This window comes from Caretta caretta, chromosome 7 (genome assembly GCF_965140235.1).
Source record: "Caretta caretta isolate rCarCar2 chromosome 7, rCarCar1.hap1, whole genome shotgun sequence".
Lineage (NCBI taxonomy): Eukaryota > Metazoa > Chordata > Testudines > Cheloniidae > Caretta > Caretta caretta.
In genome coordinates, this window is record NC_134212.1 from 47,053,648 (window position 1) to 47,077,364 (window position 23,717).

General features: G+C 56.6%; 1 protein-coding gene across 1 annotated transcript; it reads left to right on the forward strand.

Moving 5' to 3' along the window:
* The first annotated feature begins 1,070 nt into the window (after positions 1 to 1,070).
* ACY1 (aminoacylase 1) lies at positions 1,071 to 22,308 on the forward strand. Its single transcript, XM_048857666.2, has 15 exons — positions 1,071 to 1,179; positions 3,365 to 3,522; positions 9,458 to 9,522; positions 13,153 to 13,257; positions 14,577 to 14,671; positions 15,399 to 15,475; positions 16,341 to 16,430; positions 16,887 to 16,943; positions 17,103 to 17,176; positions 17,646 to 17,695; positions 18,274 to 18,418; positions 18,735 to 18,803; positions 19,037 to 19,116; positions 19,405 to 19,465; positions 20,047 to 22,308. The coding sequence occupies exons 2-15, from the start codon at positions 3,384 to 3,386 to the stop codon at positions 20,209 to 20,211; spliced, it is 1,272 nt and encodes a 423-aa protein (XP_048713623.1). The 5' UTR covers positions 1,071 to 1,179; positions 3,365 to 3,383; the 3' UTR covers positions 20,212 to 22,308.
* Positions 22,309 to 23,717: the final 1,409 nt, after the last annotated feature.

Below are 23,717 nucleotides of genomic sequence, written 5' to 3' on the forward strand. Positions count from 1 at the left end.
CATGTGCTGATTGTTGTTATCATGCGTGTATGTGCAGGGCCCAGTGCACATCAGTCAGGTGTAAGAGCAATTCAGATGTCATTTATTTTTCCATCTTGCTTTTCATTATAGAAAAAAAGTTTTAATAAACTGTGCTTTGTTTCCAAAAACTAAAGCCTGCCTTAAAGCTGAGCAAGGCTGGAGTGGGACTTGTCAGGTTGGATTTATTTTTGCCCAGATGTGTGAGCAGAAAAGTTTCTGGGGTGACAGCAAAAAAAGCTCTTGGGGGGGAGGGAAATGGTAAAGGTGGGGGGGAAGAGGTGGCTGGGTTTGGGCTTGCAAAACCAGCAGCAGTCTGGAACCAGGGCTTTTTTTATTGGACCCACAGAAGCTCGGTGGGGGTTCAGGGAAAATGCGCCAGTTTATGGGCCCATCTCTAGCTTTTAATGCAAGCACACATGCTTTTTTGGTGCTGTCCATAGTGTAGAACAGAGCGCGTGGAGAAGAGATGGGGTTAGACTGTAAATGGTGGGGCAAGGACCATCTTTTTGTTCTGGTTGTACAGTGCTGGCACAAGGGGCTGCTGGCCTGTGCCTGGGGATTGTAAGCGCCCCCTGTGGCACTAGAAATAATGAATGCTAATACCTCAGCAGCAGTCCTTGTCAATGGGTTAAAGCCAGGGCGTGAGTCTCCTTAGACTGGTTCCAGTGGCAGTACCCGGGCTTTATACTGGGTGAGAGCAAAGCAAGCCCGGCTCCGTCTTGCAGCACTGATGGAACTGGGTCCTTGAGCTGAGCCATCCCCTTGGACTTTGGAGTGTAAGGAAAAGGCTGCACCCTAAGTCCTGAGCATCCTGGGGGGCAGGGTTTGGGGTGCAAGGGTCCGAGCTTGCAGGGGCGTCATGGCAGCTTGTGGGGTGCAAGGGCCCGATCCTGCAGGTGCCCCACGCTTGGGCGCGCAGGGGTCCGGCCCCAAGTTTTGCCGGTCCCCGGGGGGGGGGGGGAAGGGCAGTGCCTGCCCCTCTCCCTGCTGCCCCCGGCGAGAGGCGGCTGCCTGCGGGCTGTCCTAGCGCGGGGCAGGGGCTGCTGCGGGATTGGCCGGGCGGGCGGGCGGACTCAGGCTGCGCCCAGCCCCAGTGCCGCGGAGCGCAGAGCCGGGGAGGAGCAGGCGGCGGCGGCCGGAGCTGGGGGCAGCGCGGAGGTAGGGCCCGGGCCCGGGCGGCCGGGACGGGGCAGCGGCCGGGGCAGCCTCCCCCGCTCCCCGCATGTTTACTTGGGGCTGGGCAGCCGGGCTGGAGCCGGGGCCGCGTGGGGGGCCTGGCACTGCTCCCCCAGCCGGGCACGGCCCCGCTCCGAGCGCCCCGTGCTCCTCGAGCCGGGCTGCCCCCAGACTCCTGCCCGACCCCTGAGACCTGCACTTACCCCTGCTCCGAGCGTGCTCCTGCCTCCCCCACGTACCCCGGCTTCTCCCGGGACCCCCTCCCCACCCCTAGAGACCTGCACTTCCCCCCAGGCCATGCATGCGTCTACCTCCTACCCCCATGCACCCCCGAGACCTGCAATTACCCTAACTCCCCACCCTCCCTGCACCCCTTCTTACCCCGACCTTCACCCCCCCCACATCCTCATACTCCCCATGCTGGCTACCCCTGCACCCCACTGACCCCTAACCCCCCACTCTAGACACCCTCCTACCCCCACGTACCCCACCCACCCCTCTTACTCCTAGCCAGTCTATACTGCCCCCACCCTAACCCTTACCCCCATGGACCCCTAACATCCATACCCCCCACTTCCCCCAACCCCTGCCTCATACGCATACCTGCTTCCACCCCCCTCCCTCATTCCCACTCACCCCGACACCCCACTGTAGTCCCCACAGCACCAACGTAACCCAGACCCCCTGGTTTACCTTCCTTTCACCTCCGCTAACCCCAGTGGCCTACTCCTACCCTTATCCTCGTCTACAGAAAGGGATCCTGAGGCAGAGAGCCTAAGTGGCTTGCCATAGTGTCACAGTGGGACAGCTGTGAATAGAACCCAGGAGTCCTGACAGTAGGTCCAGAACATGTTCCCTTGCAATCTGCCATCCCATTTTGCTCATCCCCGTCTCCTAGGGTTGCCACCTGATCACGGGGCAAAGTCTTTATGCTGTGGCATTGGGAGCTGCCCTCTCTTCCTTTTGTGTTGGCACACGGGGGAATAACATAATGCGTGGTCAGAATAAAGATCCACTGGTCCCAGGAGGCTTGCAGGACATGGGACATGCCCGTGAGAATGGGAATGGGCAGCCACTCTCCCCCTTGTTGCCATGTGGGGGTCTGGAGGGGATCACATGGCGTCCAAGGCTTTTAACTTAGCTGCGTTCCTCTGCAGTGTGGGGCATAGGTCACTCGCAGGTTTAAGCTAGTGTGAATGGTGGATTGTCTGTCACTTAAAGTCTTTAAATCATGATTTGAGGACGTCAGTATCTCAGCCAGAGGTTAGGGGTCTGTTACAGGAGTGGGTGGGTGAGGTTCTGTGGCCTGCAGTGTTCAGGAGGCAGGGGTGAAAGGACTTACCGGTACTCCGGAGTCCTGGGGGAGGGAGCGGTGGGGCTCTAGCAGCGGGGCTCGGGTGGCACTTTAAAGGGCCCAGGGCTCCAGCCACTGCAGGGAGCCCCGGGCCCTTTAAAATGCCAGCCTGGGGAAGCCGGTCCGGTCTGGTCTGGCACAGTGTATTGGCTCTTGCCGGTATGCTGGACTGGACCGGCTTACTTTCACCTCTGGCAGGAGGTCGCTAGAGGATCATGATGGTCCCTTCTGGCCTTAAAGTCTATGAGTTGTTGGGCCAAGCTGGCTGTGGAATGACTGACCCCTCAGTTCTGGGTGGACACCTCACCAGTCCCACAAGCAGCTCTAGCATCCTCTGGTCCCTAGCGCTAACTGCCTCCCGCCACAGATAACATGGCAGCTCCTTCTGGGCACGGTGGCACAACGCTGCATTCCAAAGTTCCCAGGGTCCTTGCTGTCGTGAGGAACGATCCCGGATGGGGATTCTGGCTGCTTCCCCCCTGTTGGTGGCTCTGTGTCTAACGCTGGAGAATCCATCGCGATGTTTCCCGCAAGTTAAGCTGGTGATGGCAGGCAGAGCTTCAGGAGGGACATGCCTGGGTGCGGACTTGGTGCTGTGAAACGAATCCTGACAGGGGAAGCTTTGAAAGCTTGAGCCAACGCTCCCCTTACAGGTCTAGATTCAGCCCTGCTGCATACAGCTGCTTCACTGGAGATGGTGGAGTCATGCCAGGGGGAAATTTGGCCGGTACATTGATGACAAAGTCTATTCACAGCTGTTCAGGATGGCGATTTTATTCCTTTCCCCTGTGCATCCTCTCTCCTTCCTCACAGGGCCCTGATACCCCGGCAGATGGACGTCATGCTGCCTGAGGGAGACCCTAAAAGGACAGGGGAGAAGGTCAGAAGCCAGGAGCCCGGAGAGCATCCTTCAGTCACGCTCTTCCGAGAGTACCTGAGACTCAAGACAGTCCAGCCCGAGCCCAACTATGGTAAGGAGGCTGGTTCCCTTTTTTTTTTTAACCAGGGCAAGCCGCTGAGGCAGCATGAGCACTGGGGGAGGGTTATGCCGCCAGTCGGCAAGGGAGATGGCCAGGCAACTGGCTCGCTGCTGCGACGGCTGGTGGCAACGTTCTTACCTCGCATGCTGGGCAGAAAGCTCTCGGCACCCTTCTGGAGCATTGCTGGGCTTTTGCTCCCAGCACTCTCCTGTAGGAGACGGGACAGGGGTGCCGCCCTGTATGATCTGCAGAGGAATCCGTGATCGTCTGGTAGAACCACTTAGTTCTTAAAACTGTCCCCTCCCTGCAAAGACACCCGCTCGTGGGTGGAAGTGAGTCGGTGGGTGTGAATCCAGAGGAGTCCATGTCACCCAAACCACCCCCATCATTGGCTGTGCTTGGCCTCCTCGCAACTGGCCAAAGGTGGAGCGGGCCACGGGGGCTGAAGTGTCCTGCCCCGCCAGCTCAAAGCCGGGCTCAGTGCAATGTGGGGGAAGCTAGATAGCATTGCTGCTGCCTGCGCTGGTTCCGCCTGATGCAGAGCCTGAGACCTCCATCGCTGACAGCAAATGAATGCTGAAAATATTGAGTGTTGTTGGAGGGGGCAAAAACCCACTTCATCAAAGACCCAAAAATACCAGCCAGATGTGCAACCTTAAAAAGAAGACAGCAGTCAAAATGGAGTGGGGCGGGGCAGTTCGCAATGAAATGGTATGCCAATCTCTCCGACACTGGTCGGAAAGTTCCCTGAACCTTGGCAAATGAGCCGCTCCTCGGGGGCAGAAGGAGCCCTAGCAAGACTTGCTAGTGATTGTGCAACCCAGCCAAGAGGCTGATCTGGTCTCACAGCTCATGCTGGCCTCTAGAATGGGAAAATCCCTGGTAATGTGAGATGGGGACTGAAATTCCAGGCTGTGGAACAGCCTTCCTGGCAGCCGCCTTCCTTGAACAGCGCTTTCTGCTGCCCCTGGGATTTGGGAACCTCCTTGCAGGAGCTGCCTCCACCACCTGTTTCACCCATGGCTGGGATGATGCTTAGATTGATTCTCCACTGCATCATACCTTGTCATTCACGCCTGGGCAAAGTGGGTGGAAAATGCCACCAGATCAGACCCCTCCACTCACTCACTCACACCGGTCTGTCTGCCTAAGAGGCATGTGGCTGCTCTTTGGACTGAGCTGCTGCACAAAGCCCACATTTCGGAGCTCTCTTCCACATGGGGCCACATCTCCTTGTTGTTCTGAACATTAATCAATCACAGAGCAGATGGATTTTGACCCTTGGCTCACGGCAGCAGTGTCTGCCCAGTCCGTGAGCCAACAGAGTTAAGACAGATGATCTGTTTATAATGTGTCTTCCCCCTGTTGGAGTTGGCCAGCCAAACCCGGTTGAAGCTATTTTAGCTGGTGCTGTATTAATCCTCGTCTTGGATGGACTGGGAGCTTCAGTTTCATATTGAGTGAAATACAGTTCTCATTAAACCAGCATGTAACATGGCTGTGGGTTAGTAACTGTTTGTGTGCGCATGCATTGTCAGAAGAGATGTCTTCCAAGGGTCTGATCCAAAGCCCATTGAAGTATTATTTACCTCTTCTCATAATACAAAAATTAGGGGTCACCAAATGAAATTAACAGGCAGCAGGTTTGAAACAAACAAAAGGAAGTATTTCTTCACAATATCCACAGCCAACCTGTGGAACTCTTTGCCAGAGGATGCTGGGAAGGCCAGGACTATAACAGGGTTAAAAAAAGAACTAGATAAATTCATAACAGATAGGTGCATTAATGGCTGTTAGCCAGGATGGGCACGGATGGTGTCTAGAGCCTCTGTTTGCCAGAAGCTGGGAATGGGTGACAGGGGATGGATCACTTGATGATTGCCTGTTCTGTTCACTCCCTCTGAAGCATCTGGCATTGGCCACTGTCAGAAGACAGGATACTGGGCTAGATGGAATCATAGAATATCAGGGTTGGAAGGGACCTCAGGAGGTCATCTAGTCCAACCCCCCTGCTCAAAGCAGGACCAACCCCAACTAAATCATCCCAGCCAGGGCTTTGTCAAGCCGAGCCTTAAAAACCTCTAAGGATGAGGATTCCACCACCTCCCTAGGTAACCCATTCCAGTGTTTCACCACCCTCCTGTTGAAATAGTGTTTCCTAATATCCAACCTAAACCTCCCCCACTGCAACTTGAGACCATTGCTCCTTGTTCTATCATCTGCCACCACTGAGAACAGCCGAGCTCCATCCTCTTTGGAACCCCACTCAGGTAATTGAAGGCTGCTGTCAAAGCCTCCCTCACTCTTCTCTTCTGCAGACTAAATAACCCCAGTTCCCTCAGTCCCTCCTCATAAGTCATGTGCCCTAGCCGCCTAATCATTTTCGTTGCCCTCCGCTGGACTCTCTCCAATTTGTTCACATCCTTTCTGTAGTGGGGGGACCAAAACTGGACGCAGTACTCCAGATGTGGCCTCACCAGTGCCGAATAAAGGGGAATAATCACTTCCCTCGATCTGCTGGCAGTGCTCCTACTAAAACAGCGTGTAGAGAGGTTAGCCGGGGCTCGTCTCCGGGGCGGCAGGGAACCACACCGCCTCACTAAACTTGGGAAGATGTCTTGTGGGGAATTAGTTTGGCCGTGGGAGTCTTCCTCTGCGGCCTTTGTGAGGGCAGAAATAAACATAGTGAGCCCAGGTCCTAGGTCATGGCGGGGCAACGTTGAGTCAGATGCTCAGGCCCTCAGGCAGGGGCTGAGCAGCAACAGCACGTAAACAGTGAGCCCAGGCCTTTGGTCCAAAGGGCCTGGGAGAGGGGGAGACTGCCACCTGCGAGTTGGGTGGCAGGGGGTACACAGGTCCTCCTACTCCACTGCGTCCCAGCCTGGGGCCCTAGCAGCAGCAGAGGACCCGCTGCTGCGTCAGTGTGGATCCTGGCCGCCACTCACTGACATGGGTTCTGGCAGTGCTGCAGCCAGACTAGGGTCGGCTGCCCCCGGGCTACTTCCCGACTCCCCCTCTTGAGGTACCTGGGTCAGGGTGGTGTCCTCAGGGGGGTCCAGCATCATGGGTTCCTCGGGATAGCTGGCAAGGGGTAGACTCGGCAACTCCTGGTAGGTGGCGTGGTGCAGGCTTGGCAACTCCCAGTCTGGGTAGCTGCTGCGGGGCAGGTCGGGCCAGTCCTCGGGCGTACCACAGGCCACTGGGGTTTCCCAATCACAAGGTAGGCCGGAGGCATTGGGCCTCCCCGGCCGCTGCTCTCTTAGTGAGCTCTGAGGTCAGGCCTTTATACTGCCGGGGCAATGTCTGACCTTCTGGGGGGCGGGCTCAGAGCTCCCTGGCTCCGCCCACTCTGGTGTCCAGTCTCTCTCCGGGGTGGTGGGGAACCACACCGCCTCACTACAAGCCCGATATGCCATTGGTCTTCTTGGTAACAAGGGCACACTACTGACTCATATCCAGCTTCTCGTCCACTCGAATCCCCAGGTCCTTTTCTGCAGAACTGCTGGCTAGCCAGTCAGTCCCCAGCCTGTAGCGGTATATGGGATTCTTCCTTCCTAAGTGCAGGACTCTGCACTTGTCCTTGTTGAACCTCATCAGATTTCTTTTGGCCCAATCCTCCAATTTGTCTAGGTCACTCTGGACCCTATCCCTACCCTCCAGCTTATCCCCGCCCCCCCCCCCCCCCCAGTTTCGTGTCATCTGCGAACTTGCTGAGGGTGCAAGTAATCCCATCATCCAGATCATTAATAACGATGTTGAACAAAACTGACCCCTGGGGCGCTCCGCTTGATACTGGCTGCCAACTAGACATAGAGCCATTGATCACTGCCCGTTGAGCCTGACAATCTAGCCAGCTTTCTATTCACCTTATAGTTCATTCATCTAATCCATACTTCTTTACTGTGGGAGACCGTATTAAAAGCTTTGCTAATGTCAAGATGGACCTTTGGTTTGACCCAGTATAGCCGTTCTTATGTTCTTAAGTAGATGGAAAGACTCCCGTTGACTTCAGTGGTTATTGGATCAGACTCTTAGTCAAAAAGCCAAACTGGGAGCTGATGTAAGGTTCCCAGTTCAGTTTCTTTACTGAGAAGATATAAAATGGCTCGTCCCAGTACAGCTGGATGGAAAGAGAAAACTGGCAGCTCCTTCCACCAATCCAAATTAGCCTCTTTCTGGCTATTTTCAATTCACTTGTAATTAACTGCCCCGCATTCCGGATACACGCACGCTCAGTTGGGAATATTAAATAGCTCCTAATTAGGGGACAAATCCTGCAGTCGTTACTGATGCAAAAGGCCTATTGACTCAGTGGGCGTTTTCCCTGAGTAAGGACAGAAGGGCTTAACACCCAGATCCACAAAGGTACTGAACTATAGGCCAGGTCAACACTAAAAAGTTGGGTCAACCCAGCTCTGTTGCTCATGGGTGTGAAAAATCCACACCCCTGAGCAACGGTTAAGCCAACCTAAACCCCAGTTTTCAGAGTAACAGCCGTGTTAGTCTGTATTCGCAAAAAGAAAAGGAGTACTTGTGGCACCTTAGAGACTAACCAATTTATTTGAGCATAAGCTTTCGTGAGCTACAGCTCACTTCATCGGATGCATACTGTGGAAAGTGTAGAAGATCTTTTTATATACACACAAAGCATGAAAAAATACCTCCCCCCACCCCACTCTCCTGCTGGTAATATCTAAAGTGATCACTCTCTTTACAATGTGTATGATAATCAAGTTGGGCCATTTCCAGCACAAATCCAGGTTTTCTCCGCCCCCCACACAAACCCACTCTCCTGTTGGTAATAGCTTATCTAAAGTGATCACTCTCCTTACAATGTGTATGATAATCAAGGTGGGCCATTTCCAGCATAGACAGCGCTGGGTTGATGGGAAAATTCTGTTGACTTTGCGGCCGTGTCTCAGGGGAGGCAGAGTAACTACAGCGATGGGCGAGCCCCTCCCCTTGTTGTACTGAGTGTCTAGTGAAGACTCATGCCTGATCTGCGCTAGAAAATCAGGTTGGCTTAACTACGCCATGCAGGGTGTGTAGTTTATCTGACCCGGAATGGTGTTGTTTACCCCATTGTAGCCATTGCTAGGTCCACGGAAGAATGCTTCTGTTGACTTCCCTATCGCCTCCTGGGGAAGTGGATTACCTATGCTGATGGGAAAACCACTCCCGTTAGCGCAGGTAGTGGCAGCTGAAGGAGCAGAGGGGGCATATGGGGCAAAGGGGAGAAGCAGCAGGGATTACGGGCCTGAGAACCTGGGGAGATAAAGTCTATTAAATGTGTTCAATGTCTCTTTAATGCCTTTGCTCTGTTATTTGTAGCTCCTCTTCCCAACTGCTTTCCATGTGACAGATTATGGTTGTTCATTTTTTTGTGTTGCGGTAGCACCTAAGGCCCCAGCCAGGGATCAGGAACTTGTTGTGCTAGGTGTTGTACAGAGTGGAAAGCTGAGGCTTGCCCTGCTATGTGGCAGATCTCTTAGCAGTGACAGAGGCTGCATGCGTAGATTGTTGATGGTAGGCCTGCTAATACATCCATTCTTGGGGCTTAGTGCTGCAATCATGTTCCGTTACTGACAGCACTTTGCTGGGAGTTGTGTGCTTGACTGTATAGACCGTGCACCTGCCTGTCGACCGCATAGGCTGCGTGCCACAGTATTCACCAGGATGGAGCCTAGGCATGACAGCCTTTTTGCAGTCTGCGCTTCTGATGTTCTTGCAGCATTGCTGCTCCAAAGGGTTCCCCCTTGTGGAAAGGGGCCTTTGGAGATGGGACGGGAGGGGCTAGGGTGTGCAGACATCCCCTTCCTAGTGCAGGATGAGGATTCCCGGATGGGAGAGATACAACAGGTGCAAGGAAACAGCAAGGGGATTCCAGCTGAATGTCTGTAACTTTCCTGCTTTCTCCCTCTCTCAGATGTGGCCGTGCGGTTCCTGGAGCGGATTGCAGCCGAGCTTGGCCTGGGGTGTCAGAAAGTGGAGGTAGGAAAAGTGAACCCACCCGCTCCTCTGCCCCCGCGTTGAAATTAATTCCTGATCTGTCCGAGCCTGAAACCACCAGGGGATGTCTGGGGTGTCCCCCGCTTGGCCTCTTCTGTACAGCACAGCTCCAGTCACGGCGCTGTCGTCAGCGCTGCCAGGTGGCAGATGTTTCCGCACCAAGTCCCACCTCGGAGATGCTCCCCTTTACCATGCGTCTGGGCTCGTTCACCTCAACCAGCTCTTTTGTATCTGCTTTTGCCACTGTAACTCATGACTTAGAAACGTAACGCTTCCCGTTTGCTGGCGAGCCGTCTTCCTGCCAGAGAGGTCTGGGTTGCTCAACAGAGGAGGTGGAAAAAGTGAATGTACTCAATGATCGTTTTGCCTCTGTCTTCACGAACCAGGTCAGCTCCCAGACTGCTGCACTGGGCAGCACAGCATGGGGAGGAGGTGACCAGCCCTCTGTGGAGAAAGAAGTGGTTCAGGACTATTTAGAAAAACTGGACGAGCACAAGTCCATGGGGCCAGATGCGTTGCATCCGAGAGTGCTTTTTTTTTTTTTGAAACAGAAAGAAAGTTTATTGTTAACGCTTACAAAATTACCAAAGGAAACAAAACAACTATGCAACAAAACAATGCAATCAGAAGGTATAACACAGCAGCTTTCAGGAGGGAGAAGTGTTCAGGCTAGCCTGGGCCCAGAGCCGGGGGGCTTCCTCGACACTCGTGGTCTTCCACCCCCTCGAGTTACCCAGTGCCGCGCCCAGTGTCACCGATGCTCCCTCTCCTGAGAGTGCCCGGTAAGATGGGCACGGCTGCGGGGTGGGCGGTTTAGGGGGGGGGTAGACACCCATGTATTATAGGACCCCTCCTAGATGACAGGAATGATGGTATCCACAGCGGCAACGGCTGGGGCTGGCGTCTCTCGCTCTTCCCCTCAATCAAAGGGTCAGACGGAGGGAACTGGACGGGGTCACCGAGCGCTACAGATGCGCTACATCTGAGTGGACTGAGTGGATAGTTCAGCCATTCCCATCTAAAAAGAATTGGTGGGTCTCAGCCCAGTTCTCAGAGGACGTGTCCTCATCACCAAATTCAGCTTTGCAACGAGCACTCTTTGGTACCCCTGTGGGCGCTGCCAGAGTGGACGTCCCTTTCCCTTGGTGGTCCTTCCAGATCCAGGCTGAAGGCCATTGGCAGTAGCATGGAGCTGGCCTGCACTGCTTGTGCCAGACTCATTCTTTGGGTAACCAGAGGACTCCTGTCTGAAGATTCCGGTCTTTCAGTAGCAATCAATCCCCGTAAAAACGGCTAGAGCGACCTGAGCATGTTGCACAAGAATCCATCCCACCTGCACCCATGGAAGAGTCACCCTGGTCATTAGCATTCTCCTGCGTGGAGCGAATACATGGGTCGCCACCAGGAGCTAAACCTCAGCCTTGTTGGGTAGAGCGAAGCGTAGATCCATCCTAGACACACCGGGGCAGAGTCTGACCTCAGTTACCCCAGTGCAAGTCTGGGAGATGGTGGAGTTGCTCTATATTTCCACCGGTGAGACAGCAGTTGGCCCTTTATCTTCTCCGTGGTGCACTCGATGTCCTTCGTCCCAACCTGCACTGGCCGGTCTAGATATAGAACAGGATCGATATTAATAATTAGGTCGGTGAGTCCTCCTGCCAGCACGCCCTCTGGCCCCTACTTCAGAGACTCGCTGTGCTGCATTGCATTGGCACATACCCATAGGACTGAGAACAGGAGCCCTCCCATGCATGACACTCTCGCTGGCTCTAGGGGGAGTTCTGGGCAAGGAGAGGCTACCCTCTCAGACCCTTGATCCATGATCCTTCCATTGGGAGTCCAGGACGGGCCAGGGTGCTGTTTGTTTGCTACCCCCCCAGTTCATAGCAGGAGAGACCCTGCAAAACGTGACAGTGTGAGCGGTTGTTTGCCATTGGTGTACGAATCCCTGGCGGTCGGTAATCCCCTGCAGATTTGGCCAGACCGTTAATCTGCTATTACAGGTTCTCGATCTATTTTTGAGTCGATCCATCCCGGCTGTATGTGCTGTAATTAGACTGGGACTTAGCAAGGTCACATTCCTCCGAGGAGGCCTGGGGTGACACGACTTTCCCTGAGACTTGTCCTGGCTCATGGGTGTGTGAATCCCGACCGGCAGAAACTTGAGCTAGGGAAAATGTGGGGAAGTTCCCTGAAGATGGGATCTCAGTTGTGTGCGTGTTGGCTGGATCCCCTGAGCTATTTGGAAATGCAGGGCGTGCACGCATTTCAGTAGTTTCAGTGATTGCTGAGCCCATATTCTTTCAAGGCCTCCTGCCACTGGCATTTGCTTTTGCCCTCATCAGCTGTGTCTAGTGTCCCCTGGGGTGGCCCTTGGGGTGGGAAAGATCAGTGTTTAAGTCCCTTGCTTGGGGGATTGGATGGTTCCGGGGGTATGGAGCTTTCCCTGCTCGTTCACCAGCTCCTGCGGTAACACCCCGCCCTTCTCTAGAGCTTCTTATTCCAGGCACAGCAATCCAGGGTGTTCACTCTTCAGTGAAATGAAATGGGGGGTTTTGGTAGTTCCTAGTGGACCAAGAACCCAGGGGCTCCTTGCTTTTGGGTCACCCTTTTGGGGTTCAGTTTATCTGTAGCTTCTGGCGTCCTTGCTCAGGGTGAGGGTTTGCCTCCAGCCTCGGCTTTATGCCTGGACCATGCAGTCTCAGGAGTGGCTGGGTCTGCAACTGTCTTCCTCTGTGCTGACCTGTCCCCATAGCCTTTCCCTTAGTCCCCCTCCAGGCAGAGCAATCCGTACAGGTGTCTGGTTAGTGCTGGCTGAGCACTAGCTAGATACACCTGTAACCTCCTCTCTGCTCCCCCCCTCACACCATCCCAGCCCCGGGTTTGCCTCCCTGACCATGAGTCCCACACGCTGACCCTGCCCTGTGGGAAGAAGTGTTTCTTTTTGATTGGCTGCCTGTTTATCAGTCTTTAATTGAGTGACTCCTCTGTGTTCTCTCGGCCCCGGGCAGCACGGAAAAGCGGAAGAAATCCCCTTCCAGATCTTCACACTCCCAGGCGCATCATTTGGATATGGCTTGGGAGCCCTCCATAGTTGAGGCGTCCTTATGGGAGGAGGTCGTGTTCTGCCTGGGATCTCTCGATCCAGTTGCTCGGAGGGCCCCATCGCTATCCAAGTGCTTTGCAGTTACTGATGGATTTATTCCTTGCATCACCCCTGTGAGGCAGGGAGTTGTAATCCCAGTAGTACAGATGGGGAGCTGAGGCACTGGGGAGATGCAGTGACTTGACCAAGATCGCTCAGGGAGTCTGTGGCAGAGCTGGGAATTGAGCCCAGGTCTCCTGGTTCCCAGTCCAGTGCCCTGTCTGTGAGACCCTCCTTCCTGCCCTCCTAGAAGGGAGAGGAGTCTCTTGTCCTTTGAAATCTGCTCCCTCCCAGGTGAAACAACCCCTCCCTTTGCAACCACATGTTATATGCGAACCCCGCTGCTCCTCCTCATCCTCCCCACCCAGGGGCTGCTCCGTCATCTCTTTCTATCTGCCCGGTTTCCCGGACCCACAGCAGAGCGGAGCATGCCCTTCTGCTGTAACAGACTCCCTCTTGCTTCGCAGGTGTGCCCGGGCCGGGTTGTCACCATTATGACCTGGCAGGGCACGGACCCGCAGCTCCGCTCCATCCTGCTGAACTCACACACGGATGTCGTGCCGGTATTTGAGGTGAGGGATTATGGGGAGGGGAGCTTACAGCTGGGATTTGGCTGCTGCCCATGGGCGGGCAGGGGGCAGTTATTTGCCCAGAAGGGAAGTGGGAGTATCCCTCTTCAGAGTGTTTCTCAGCAGCTCAGGAGGATGCCCAGGGGCACCGCTGGGCCGCAGGGAAACCTGGACCATCTCTGCTGAGGACCTGCTGCGGGTCAGTGCCATCTGCACCCTTTGGTAATGCAAACACAGCGCCACCTGCAGTAGAATGTGGGGAACTGCGAGCCTTTGTCCAGATTGCTGTTGCAGGTGGTGGGGTCTGTCCAGGGAAAATACCTTCCGCTTCCATTTGGGGCTTCCCCTTACCTCACCCATGCTGTGTGCTGATTTTCAAGCTGAGAGGCTGGTTTGATCCAAGGCCCCGTTTAGCTCTTGGCCTCTGTGCTGCGATGGCAAAAGACGCCCATTGGGATAGTGCTGCCTTCAGAGCCTGTCACCTTATTCTTTTAAAATTCTCTCCATTGTGCACGGGACTCCCTTGTTTGCTTCTTGAACTGCGGCTATGAAGTTCTGATGCTTGCCCCTTGATCAGATAGATCCCTGGCGTGTCCGGCTGCACCCTCCCGGAGGGGTCTCTGGCACTCACCATGCACCACCACAAACTTCAGTTGCTACCATCTGGTATTTTGGGGTTTAGCGACTATGAAGTCCCATTTTCTGATGGGCTGCATTAGGCTCTCACTGCACTCGATTGGACGTGCACCTGCTCTTTGTCATGTGTGTGCTGGAGTCCAGTTTGCCCTGAGAAGCCCCACTGCAGGAGGCCCCGCTACTGAGTTGAAATTGCCCAGGACATTTCCCGTTAACAGTCTTGCACGAATGGGGGTTGGTATTGTCCATTATTGCTTTCCTGTCCCTTCAGATCTGGGTAGAGGTTTGTTGACAGCAGTGCATTGGAGAAGCCTGTCTTGCCCTTCAGTCTCCAGCACTGTCAGGCTGGCATTAAATCGCACTCCCATCCCTTTTGCCCCTACCTCCACCCCCAATCTACCTCCTAATGGCTGAGGTGCCACCTACCACATAAGCCCTGTCTGCTGCTTCATCCCTTCATCCAGGCCTCTCTCCATCTCCCGAACAGGGTTCTGTCCCTTTCTTTTATGGGGATGGGGATTAGGTGGGGTGGGAGGGAGATCAGCTTCCTGTCCTGCCCCTCTCCTCCATGGAAAAGTCAGGGTGCCATGCTGGGAGCCAGCCGGACTGTGCTTGTGCCCTCCAGCCGTGCTTGCTCCCCATAGGGAGCCCTCCTGTGACACTCAGCGCTGGTTTCTTCCTTGCAGGAGCACTGGACCCACGATCCTTTCGAAGCCTTTAAGGACTCTCAGGGTAACATCTACGCCCGCGGGGCCCAGGATATGAAGTGTGTCTCCATCCAGTGAGTGCAGCTGGCCTCCTCCATTCTTTGTCTTGTCTTAGTTTGCCATTGCCTCTCTGGGGCAATCAAATGGAGCTGAACGTCCCCCTCTGCACACAGCTCCGTCCCTCTTGACTCATGCTTGCTATGAACCAGCAGGCCAGATCCTGATCTTGGTTACACTGGCATAAATCTGGAGGATCTCCCCTGAGCTCAGTGTGCAGGTGTTCTGGAATCGTCCCTTGCCGGGCGCCTTGCCCCTGGCTGTGCAGCTGCTGGTCACAGCTGGAAACGGGCCACTGGGCTAGGTAGGCTGGGCCAGTCTGGCAATCCTCGCCAATAGCTGAGTGATGCAATAGACACTGGAGATCCTGAAAGCTCAGCAGATGCCTCTTATCGTGGAGGTCTAGTTATTTATATATTGTCCCAGCTTGTATCTGCCTGGTCATATAACTAGCACAGGGCTGGGGGGCTCTGCTCTCTGCGTTGGCTGGCTGGGGTGGCCAAAGCCCCGTGACACTTGCCCCCCATTCCTGGACACCCAATATGTTACCTGCTCCCCACTAGGCCCCTTGAATCTTTGGCTGACATCAGGGTGTGGGAAAACCAGGGGGTGCTGGTGCCGGCTGGAATCTGGGAGTGCAGCTCTGTCCATGCATCTCACACCTGGCCTGGAGCACTGGCTGAGCTCAAGGTTCTTGCAAGTACCTGGGGCATCCAGCTTCCTGACCAGTCTCTCCCTGTTCAGGTACATCGAGGCCATCCGGAGACTGAAGGCCGAGGGGAAGCGCTTCCCCCGAACGGTTCACATGACATTCGTGCCTGGTAAGTGACTGGCTGCTCTTCGTGGCCAGCTGGTTGCTAGAGTTTGGCTGGAAGGGGTGGGAAGGTGGGGCTAGAGATGGGAGCTGCCCTGCCTCTTCCTTAGCTTAGGAACTCCCCTGACCAGCGTGTTCCTGGGAGTGAAACACTCAGAGAAACCAAGCACATCAAGCCTTGAGTGTGTTTATGGGTGGGCGTAAAGCACGTTGAGCTCCTGGCCTGGAAAGCACCGTCCGGATCCAGGCCCTGACGTGTCCTCCTCGCTCACTGTTCAGCCCTGCTCTGCGAACTTGCTTGCATTTAAGGCAGGCTGGCGTAGGTGACTGCGCCAGGCTCTAGGCTCTCATGGGGAGCTCTGGCAAGGCAGCATGAGAACGCTGGGGAAGGAGGTGGAGAAGAGCATGGAGCTGTTACATGGGGTAGGTTGGAGAGATTGCAGACCCAAGTTCAGTCCCACTGATGCCTGCTGCGTTTGGCCAAAGCACTGATGTTGGCCCTTCCTCCCACGGCTCCAGCATTACCTCCGCCCCGCTTTCTGGACTCTTGCCATGAGCTGAGTAGTTCCCATGAGATGGCAGACAGCTGGGGCCTGGCATCACCATGGAGAAGCGCCGAGGAGGGTGACGCGTGGCTTTAGCAGGAGCTGGAAATGCTAGCATTGGGGAAAACAGCTGCTTTCCCCCGCCTTTCATCAGTCACAAGCTGGCTGCTGTGGGAGTTGGACTGGCCAGAAGCTGCTGTGGGTCCCAGTCTGCCATGGGGTGCTCTGGCTGTGCCACCAGCTGGGGTGAAAGGGAGGGCTGGGTTCAGCCACGGGGCCTGGCAGAGCTTGGTGCCCACTAACCCTGTGCCCTTCCCCTGAGCACAGACGAAGAGATCGGGGGCAGCAAGGGCATGGAGCTGTTTGTGAAGCGGCCCGAGTTCCAGGCTCTCAACGTCGGCTTCGTTCTGGATGAAGGTGTGGCTCTCGAGGCATGATGGGGGAGGAGCCAGTGGGAGTGCACTGTGCGAGGGGAGAATGGACAGGGAGGGACTAAGCTGTGTCCTGGCTGCCGGTCCCTCTGCGGAGATGAGCTTGGCCCCCCGGCCATTAGGTGGGAGATGGGCTGAGATGCATGAAGGGTCGATGGTGGGGATAAAAGAGGGACCTGCAAAGGCACGTTCCCTCAGCCCAGGGTCCAGCCTCACACCCTGTCTTGGCAGGTACCTTGTCTCATGGGTGAGGGACATTGTGTGGCTGGGCCCTCTGCACTCAAGGCGCCTGACTGGGGCAGGGCTGGGGATCTGGAGATTTTCCTCCAGGCCCTAAACAGCAGCCAGCAGCTCCCCTGTTGCATCGCCATGGCGGCAGCTGGCAGTGGCTGCTTGGCTCCCACTCCACCACAGTGACCTGTCTTCTCCTTCCCTCCCCCAGGCCTGGCCAACCCGACAGACGCCTTCACTGTATTCTACGGGGAGAAGTGCGCCTGGTGTGAGTAGGGTCCAGGACATGTCCCCTCGCTTTGTGTCTGTCTTTCTGTGCGTTCCTAACCTACCCATCATTGTGGTGTCTGGGCATCAGGCTCGCCCACTCTCTCTCTCCCTCCCCCCTCTCTCTTAACATGTCTCCCCCTCTCGTCGGCACTTGCAGGGATTAAAGTCAAGTGCGAGGGGAACCCAGGCCATGGATCCCGGTTCATTGAGAACACGGCTGCTGAGAAGTTGGTAAGAGAGGGCACCCTCTTCTGGGGGGTGAGGGACTTGCATTGCCACCCACCCTGGCTTCATCACCTGCCCTCTCAGCAGGAAGGGCAAGTGAGTGTGACAGAGAGTGAATTGCAGTCCTCTTGCACCAAGGGAGAGACCATCAGCTTCTCTCCAACAAGGAATGGTGCAGAGTTCCTGGGTGCAGGGGAGATCCCTGGCATTCCAACCCCAGTCTCTCCCAGCAGGGGGCACTATGGGGAGTGGGGCAGGAGCACTGGCTGTTGGGGGAGCTCCCGGCTACGTCAGGCCCAGCCTCTCTCAGTCAGCGCCCCTTTGTGGCTCCTGTGTGGGAGCTAGTTGGTTTGTTTCTGGGCAGCCCTGGGTGTAGGGCAGAGCTGCTTGCCCTGAGGGTGCAGGTGTCTCGGGGAGCTGGGATGTAGCTATAATACGCTGGTCAGGACACTGACACCCCCTGTTCCCACCACAGAACAGAGTGATCACCTCCCTCCTGCAGTTCAGAGAGAGCGAGAAGCAGAGGTAAGAGGCAGCGCCTCGTGAAACCTGTGGCTCGTTTGCTCCCCAGGGAGAAGGTGGATGTCCTAGCTCCAGAGGATGGGTTAAGGACGCACACACAGGCCTGGGACTCAGGACCCCTGGGTTCTGTCCTCAGCTCTGCCACGGGCTCCCTCTGTGTCCTGGGGCGAATCATATCACTGCTCTGTGCCTCAGTTTTCCCATATGGGAAATGGCCGTGATGACCCCGACTTGCCTCCTGGAGTGGGAGGGGCATGAGGGTTAATTCACTGATGTCAGTAAGGCACTTTGAAATCCAGGCAGAGGACACAGGGAGTGTCGTTGTGAGGGCAGGATCCAGGGCCTGGCTCCACGTGGCAGAGAGTGTGGCCGTCCCAGTGACCCACGCGTGTCCTGGCACCATGTGTCAGTGCACGTGGGTGTCACATTGATGGCCCCAGCCCAGGCGAGGCATATCTCTGGACCTAGCTCTGCCCTCCCCTCGGCCTAGGGGCGGAGGCTTTTCCCGGGGGAGTAGTTGGGGGGTGAAAGGCTCCAACAGACACAGATCACAGACACTGGGTGTGACCTCCCCACTGCAGACTGAAGTGTGATGAGCACCTCACCCTGGGCGACGTCACCTGCCTCAACCTGACCATGCTGAGTGGGGGCGTCTCCTTCAATGTCTTGCCCTCAGAGCTGTCCGCCACCTTCGACATCCGCATCCCGCCCACTGTCAACTTGCAGGTACGGTACCTGCTCCGGCAGGAGTCCCATTCCCTCCGGGCTGGGGTCGGGGTGCACGTTCCCCCAGTTTGGGGGGGACCTCGATCTGCCAGCCATCGCCCCAGCGGTGCCTGCCAGAAGTCTAGAGCTGGTGCTGACTCGCTGCTAACATCCCATGATGCACTGCGTCGATTTCTGCAGTGCCTTTGGAGCCGAGCAGTGGCACAAAAGGATTCTGGGAGGCATCAGAGAGGCAGAACAAGGGCTGACAGCATGGACCTGAGAGAGAACCCCCCCCTTGCTCATGCCCCCTGTTGGTTTGCCCCCTCCCCTGCAGGCATTTGAGGAGCAGCTCACAGCCTGGTGCCGGGCAGCTGGAGAGGGTGTCACCTACAAGTTCTACCAGGTAACAGCAGGGAACTGAGGAGCCGCCCCTTGAAATCTGCTTGGGTGTGTGTAACTTGGCTGGGCACCTCCTTGTCCTCGCTCTCCCTGTGCAGCCCATCCCAGCTGGACCCTCACCCCCCTGCCCCACGCTGCCCCTGAGCCTCTCACCCTCCTTGCTCTGCCACCACCCCAGCCTCCTCCCTCCACCCGCCGAGGAAGATTTAACCCTCTCCTTTCTTTCCTTTGGTGTAGAAATACATGGATCAGACAGTGACCTGCACCGAGGAGTCCGACCCATGGTGGAAGGCATTCAGTGGGGCCTGCAGAGACATGTGAGTAGGACTTGTGGCTGTCCCCCCAGCCATGCTGCTGGCACAGTGCTTGCAGGCTGGGCTCACCTGCGCCCCCCACCCTAGGGTCTCGGAAGCTCCGCAAAAGTGGATGCCTCTCAGGCAGGCCTGGGGTGCAGGGGCAAGCTAAACATGGTCCTCCACAGTTCTGCCGCATGGGGGTGCCCTCTGTCCCTGCCTCCTCACCCATGGGCTCCAGGCTCCCCGTGGCAGGGGGAGGGAATAGCCGCACTGGGGGGTGGCTCACCCAGGCTCTGTCTCTGTTGGCAGGCACATGACGCTGAAGCATGAGATCTTCCCGGCCGCCACGGACAGCCGCTTTATCCGAGCAGTGAGTGCTGGCACCTCCTCCCGGTCTGCCTCCTCCCCTGCTTCTTTCTGCGAGTCCTGTCCCCTCCCCCAAGACACTAAAGAAGGGGGAAAAGCCATGTGTTCCTGCAATCCCCAGTGCAGGATGTCCCTCTGTCTGTCCTGCCCCATGGTATCTGTCCCTCTTGTGACAGCCATCGCCGCCCTAGGGTGTCTATGCTGGGAAGGTCCATCGCACAGCAAAGCTCTCTCGGAGAGGCGGGCACGTGGGCCGGATGCCGCATGGGAGCCCCCCTGCTGGAATGAGCCAGACCTCCCACTGCAGACTGGCATGGCCTCCCACAGTTCAGGCCAGCATGGGACAAGGGTCAGGGCCAGTGAAGGGTGGGAATGCAGTAATGCCGGGGCTGGCCAGGAGGGGGCTCCGCACGGGGTTGAATGTCAGTGGGGGGTGGGGAATACACAGCACGATCGCCTCTTTGCAGGTGGCTCAGTCCAGCCCCACCCCCCTATTGGTTCCCCCCCCCCTTGGATCCCATATAGTTTGATATGGCCGCTAGGCTCTGTGCGGTGGCAGTGACTTCTCCTTTTGCTGCTTTGCAGGCCGGTCACCCGGCCCTTGGCTTCTCCCCCATGAACCGGACCCCGGTGCTGCTGCACGACCACAACGAGTACCTCAACGAGCAGGTCTTCCTGCGGGGCATCGAGATCTACGCCTGCCTCCTCCCCTCCTTGGCCAGCGTCCCCCCTCTGCCGGCGGAGGGCTGAGGGGCACAGCAGGGGGTGGGGGATACCAATGCGAGAGACGGGGAGTGAAAATTCATGGGGGCAATGGACATACAGGGGCTGGGGTAAGAAGCAGCTGCCTGGGGGTGGGCAGGACTCCAGGGTTCCTTGGTGGCAGCACCATTTGCAGAACCACCCAGCTGTGCCAGCCCAGAGGGGCAGCTGCCTGTTGTGTCCAGGGGGAGGGGCAGCTTGTGTCCCTGCCTGTGCTCCAGGTGCTCTGGGCCTGTCCATGGAGCCCTATGAAATTACACCCAGTGCCCAGCTTTCCAGCCCATGGCTCTTCAAGCTTGGGGGTGGGGGAAAGGCTGCACCCCGGGGGCATGACATGCCAGGCTTTCTCCCATTGCTTGCACTCGAGGTGGGGAATACGTCTTGAGTGTCCATGCCCCCAACCCGGCATTTACCTCCTCTGGCTCCTGGAAGGGCCCCTCACCACATTGCAGCAGTAACGCAAGCCTTCCCCTCCCAAGCAGGGAAGGCCTGGGTCCTACCCACCGGGGTCTATGCGGGGTGGGGGCAGGGTTCCATTCCCCATGCTGCATCTCCCCATCCCAACCCCTCCCCGGCCCCAGAGCCCCTCTCCCTGCTGCTTCCAGCCCCAGAGCTCTGCAGAGCCACCCCCAGCTTCCAGGGATTGACTGGGGGTATGGGGCACCCCTTGGGGAGCCTGCCCCTCCCTTGGGCCCCCCTTGGCTCTCCCTGGCTGCCGAGTGGCTCTCCCTGCTCCCGGGGCTAAGCAGCACCACTTGCCCCAGGCAGGGCGGGGAGCTGGAAGTGGGTGTAGCTGCGAGTGTAGCTGTGGGTGGACGCAGGCATTGAGAGCAGGGTAGCTTAGTGGATAAGGGACTGGACTGGAGCTCAGGAGACCTGGGTTCCACTTCTGGCTCTAGTCCAGACTCCCTGTGTGATCTTGGGTGAGTCACCTGAGCTCTATGTGCCTCCGTTCCCCGGATCATCGTACCCCCCACACCCCTGGCGCGCTGCTCTCAGACCCTTGACTGGGTGATGCTATGTACCTGCTGCCTACTGTCATTAAACCACCAGCTGGAGGGAGGTGGCAGGAAAGCTGCTGGTCTGGCACCTCCTCCCGAGTGCCCCAGACTGTCACTGCCTAGCAAAGAGGGTTTGTGCCAATTTCTGGCAAAGACAGGAAACAGCTCTGAGCTGGCAGTAGTGGGTCTGGCTCAGCAGGGGGCGGTGTTTCCCAGCCATACTGGGACTAGCAGCAGGGCCGTGGGGGGAGGGGGTGCCCAAGTCCCCTGGCCGTGTGACCATGCTATGAATTTTCATTCCTTGGGGCAGGGCCGCTGGGCGCAGCGCTCTGCCCATGTGGGGGTGGTGGTGGAGTTAATTGCTGTCTTAATGAATCACTGCTTTGGTGAATGCAAATCAGAGTGCAATGCGTGGATGGGCTGCTGCGCGTGGTAGCCTGGAGTCCCAGGCCGGAGGACTGGCCCTGTCTCAGGGGGTGGAGACGTGTCTTCTAGCACATCAGAAAGCCTCAATGGGGACTCACGTTCCAGATCCCCAATCCCCAGCTCCAGCTCTCTGGCTGCGGCCCCATCACCCAGGTGGGAGCTTGCTGCAGTCAGGGGCCGGTGGCTACGAGCAGGGGCTTGATGCTCAGGGACAATGTGCCACCCTTGCCTTCGCCCGCCTACCTGCAGCACCCCATTGCCCCTCTGTAAGCCAGTCATGGAGCGAGAGAAACCTTGATGCTCCTGGCCAGGCCTCTGCCTGGCGGATGGGCATAGGGAGTTTGGCATCCTGCTGCAGGATGGGACAAATTCCAAGGGGCAGACTGCCAGCCTACGTGGTTAGGATGGGCTGATGCTGAGCAGCTCCCTTGCGGGGTCTGGGGAAAGTAGGGGACCCACAGAGGTCTCTCCTCAGGTGTGTTTGTGAGGGGGGGGGTCATCCCACCCACGCTCCCTCACCTCAATGTTAACACCAGTTGCTTGGGCTGGGAGATCAGGTCCAGTTCTTTGCTGAACTTGTGCCAAAGCTGCCAGCTGTCGGTGTGTGTCTCCACGGTGCTTGTGATTTTACTAAATAAAGCTGTTTGATTGGAAAGAACAGCCAAGGGTGTGGTAACTCCTGGGCTGGCCTCTCCCTGTCTGTCTGATCTTGAAATCCACCCTCCAATGCGCTCTCTCCCCATTACATCAGCCGTCCAGCTGGTTGCTCTGGGGTCAACTTCATGCCTTGTTGCACCATAAGAATTGCTACAACCAGGGACGTCATTGGGTCAGTGTCTTCCCCCACTGCACTGTCCCATTCTGAGATCATGTCTCTCTCACTGCTCAATGCTGGGCACTTTGGAGTCTCCAGGTCTGCAGTGCTCTATCCAAGGCTAAGGATTTCTTCCTGATCCCTTTGTGTCCTGGAGCTTCAGCATGAAATGCTCCCAGTGTAACTGGATTTGCTGTTCTGACAAGTACCAGACCCTTCGCTGACACTTCCTGAGATGCATGAGCCTCAAGTTAAGCACCTAAATCCCTGGGGCAGTGCAGCAAGCAGGTTATTTAGGTGCCTAAATACAGCTGGAGGGAGAGAACGCAAGACACCCAAATTTGTGGATTTGGCTGTGTAGAAATGGGGGCCTGTGCACACCAAGTCATCAGCTGAGCAGCCCATGGGCAGCAAGACTAGACCTCTCAGCTTTGGACCCCCAAGCCCAGCCTGCTGCTCCCTGAGCTAGAGGAGAAATGATGTGGCATTACCAGCTCCAGAGCTTTTACAATTGTCATGCAAAGCGTCTAAACCTTGCCTGAGTGTCTGTGTCCAGTAGAGGGCAGCAGTGCAGCCCAGGGCATTAACATAGCACTAGCCCCAAGCTGCTGGATCAGTCTGTATTCCAGGCTTAACCCCCCCCACCCCCCCCGGCCCTCAAACTTGGCAGGCTCCCCATGGATTAAAGCTCCGGAATGGGTCCTGCAAGAGCATCCATTCGCAGAATGATACTTCTCCTATGTCTTCGTATGTAGGGGCTTTATTATTGTTCCTGGAACTCCAGCCTACACGGCCCCATTAGCCAGCTCAGCCCATGGGCTGACTGTGCTGGTGGGATTGTGCCACCAGTTGGTACTGAGCCACCGGCCCTTCGACCTGGGGTGTGAAGTCCCCGACATAGGGACAGCATAGGGGACTGAGATTGGAAATGGAGCACCAGACCCTTCCTGCAGGAGAGTCTCTGAGCAGGTGAAGTGCCCCGTTGTGTCTAACCGCTCTGCACCCTGTGCCTTCTGGGAGCAGCAGAGCTGGGGCCCGTGGCCTGAAGCGCTAGGGCTGCGGAGCCAGAGCAGGGTTGTGGGGAGAGCTGGATTCATTCCTGCAGTGCCAGCCACCACTAAATCATGGCTGCAGACTCTGGGCAACTGGCAATGCTGGGTAAGAGGCACAGAGAACAGGACATTTTCTGCCCACCGGGTCTGAACTCCCCTTGGGAGTTGAGTACCTTGGGCATCTAGGGAGCCTCATGCTGT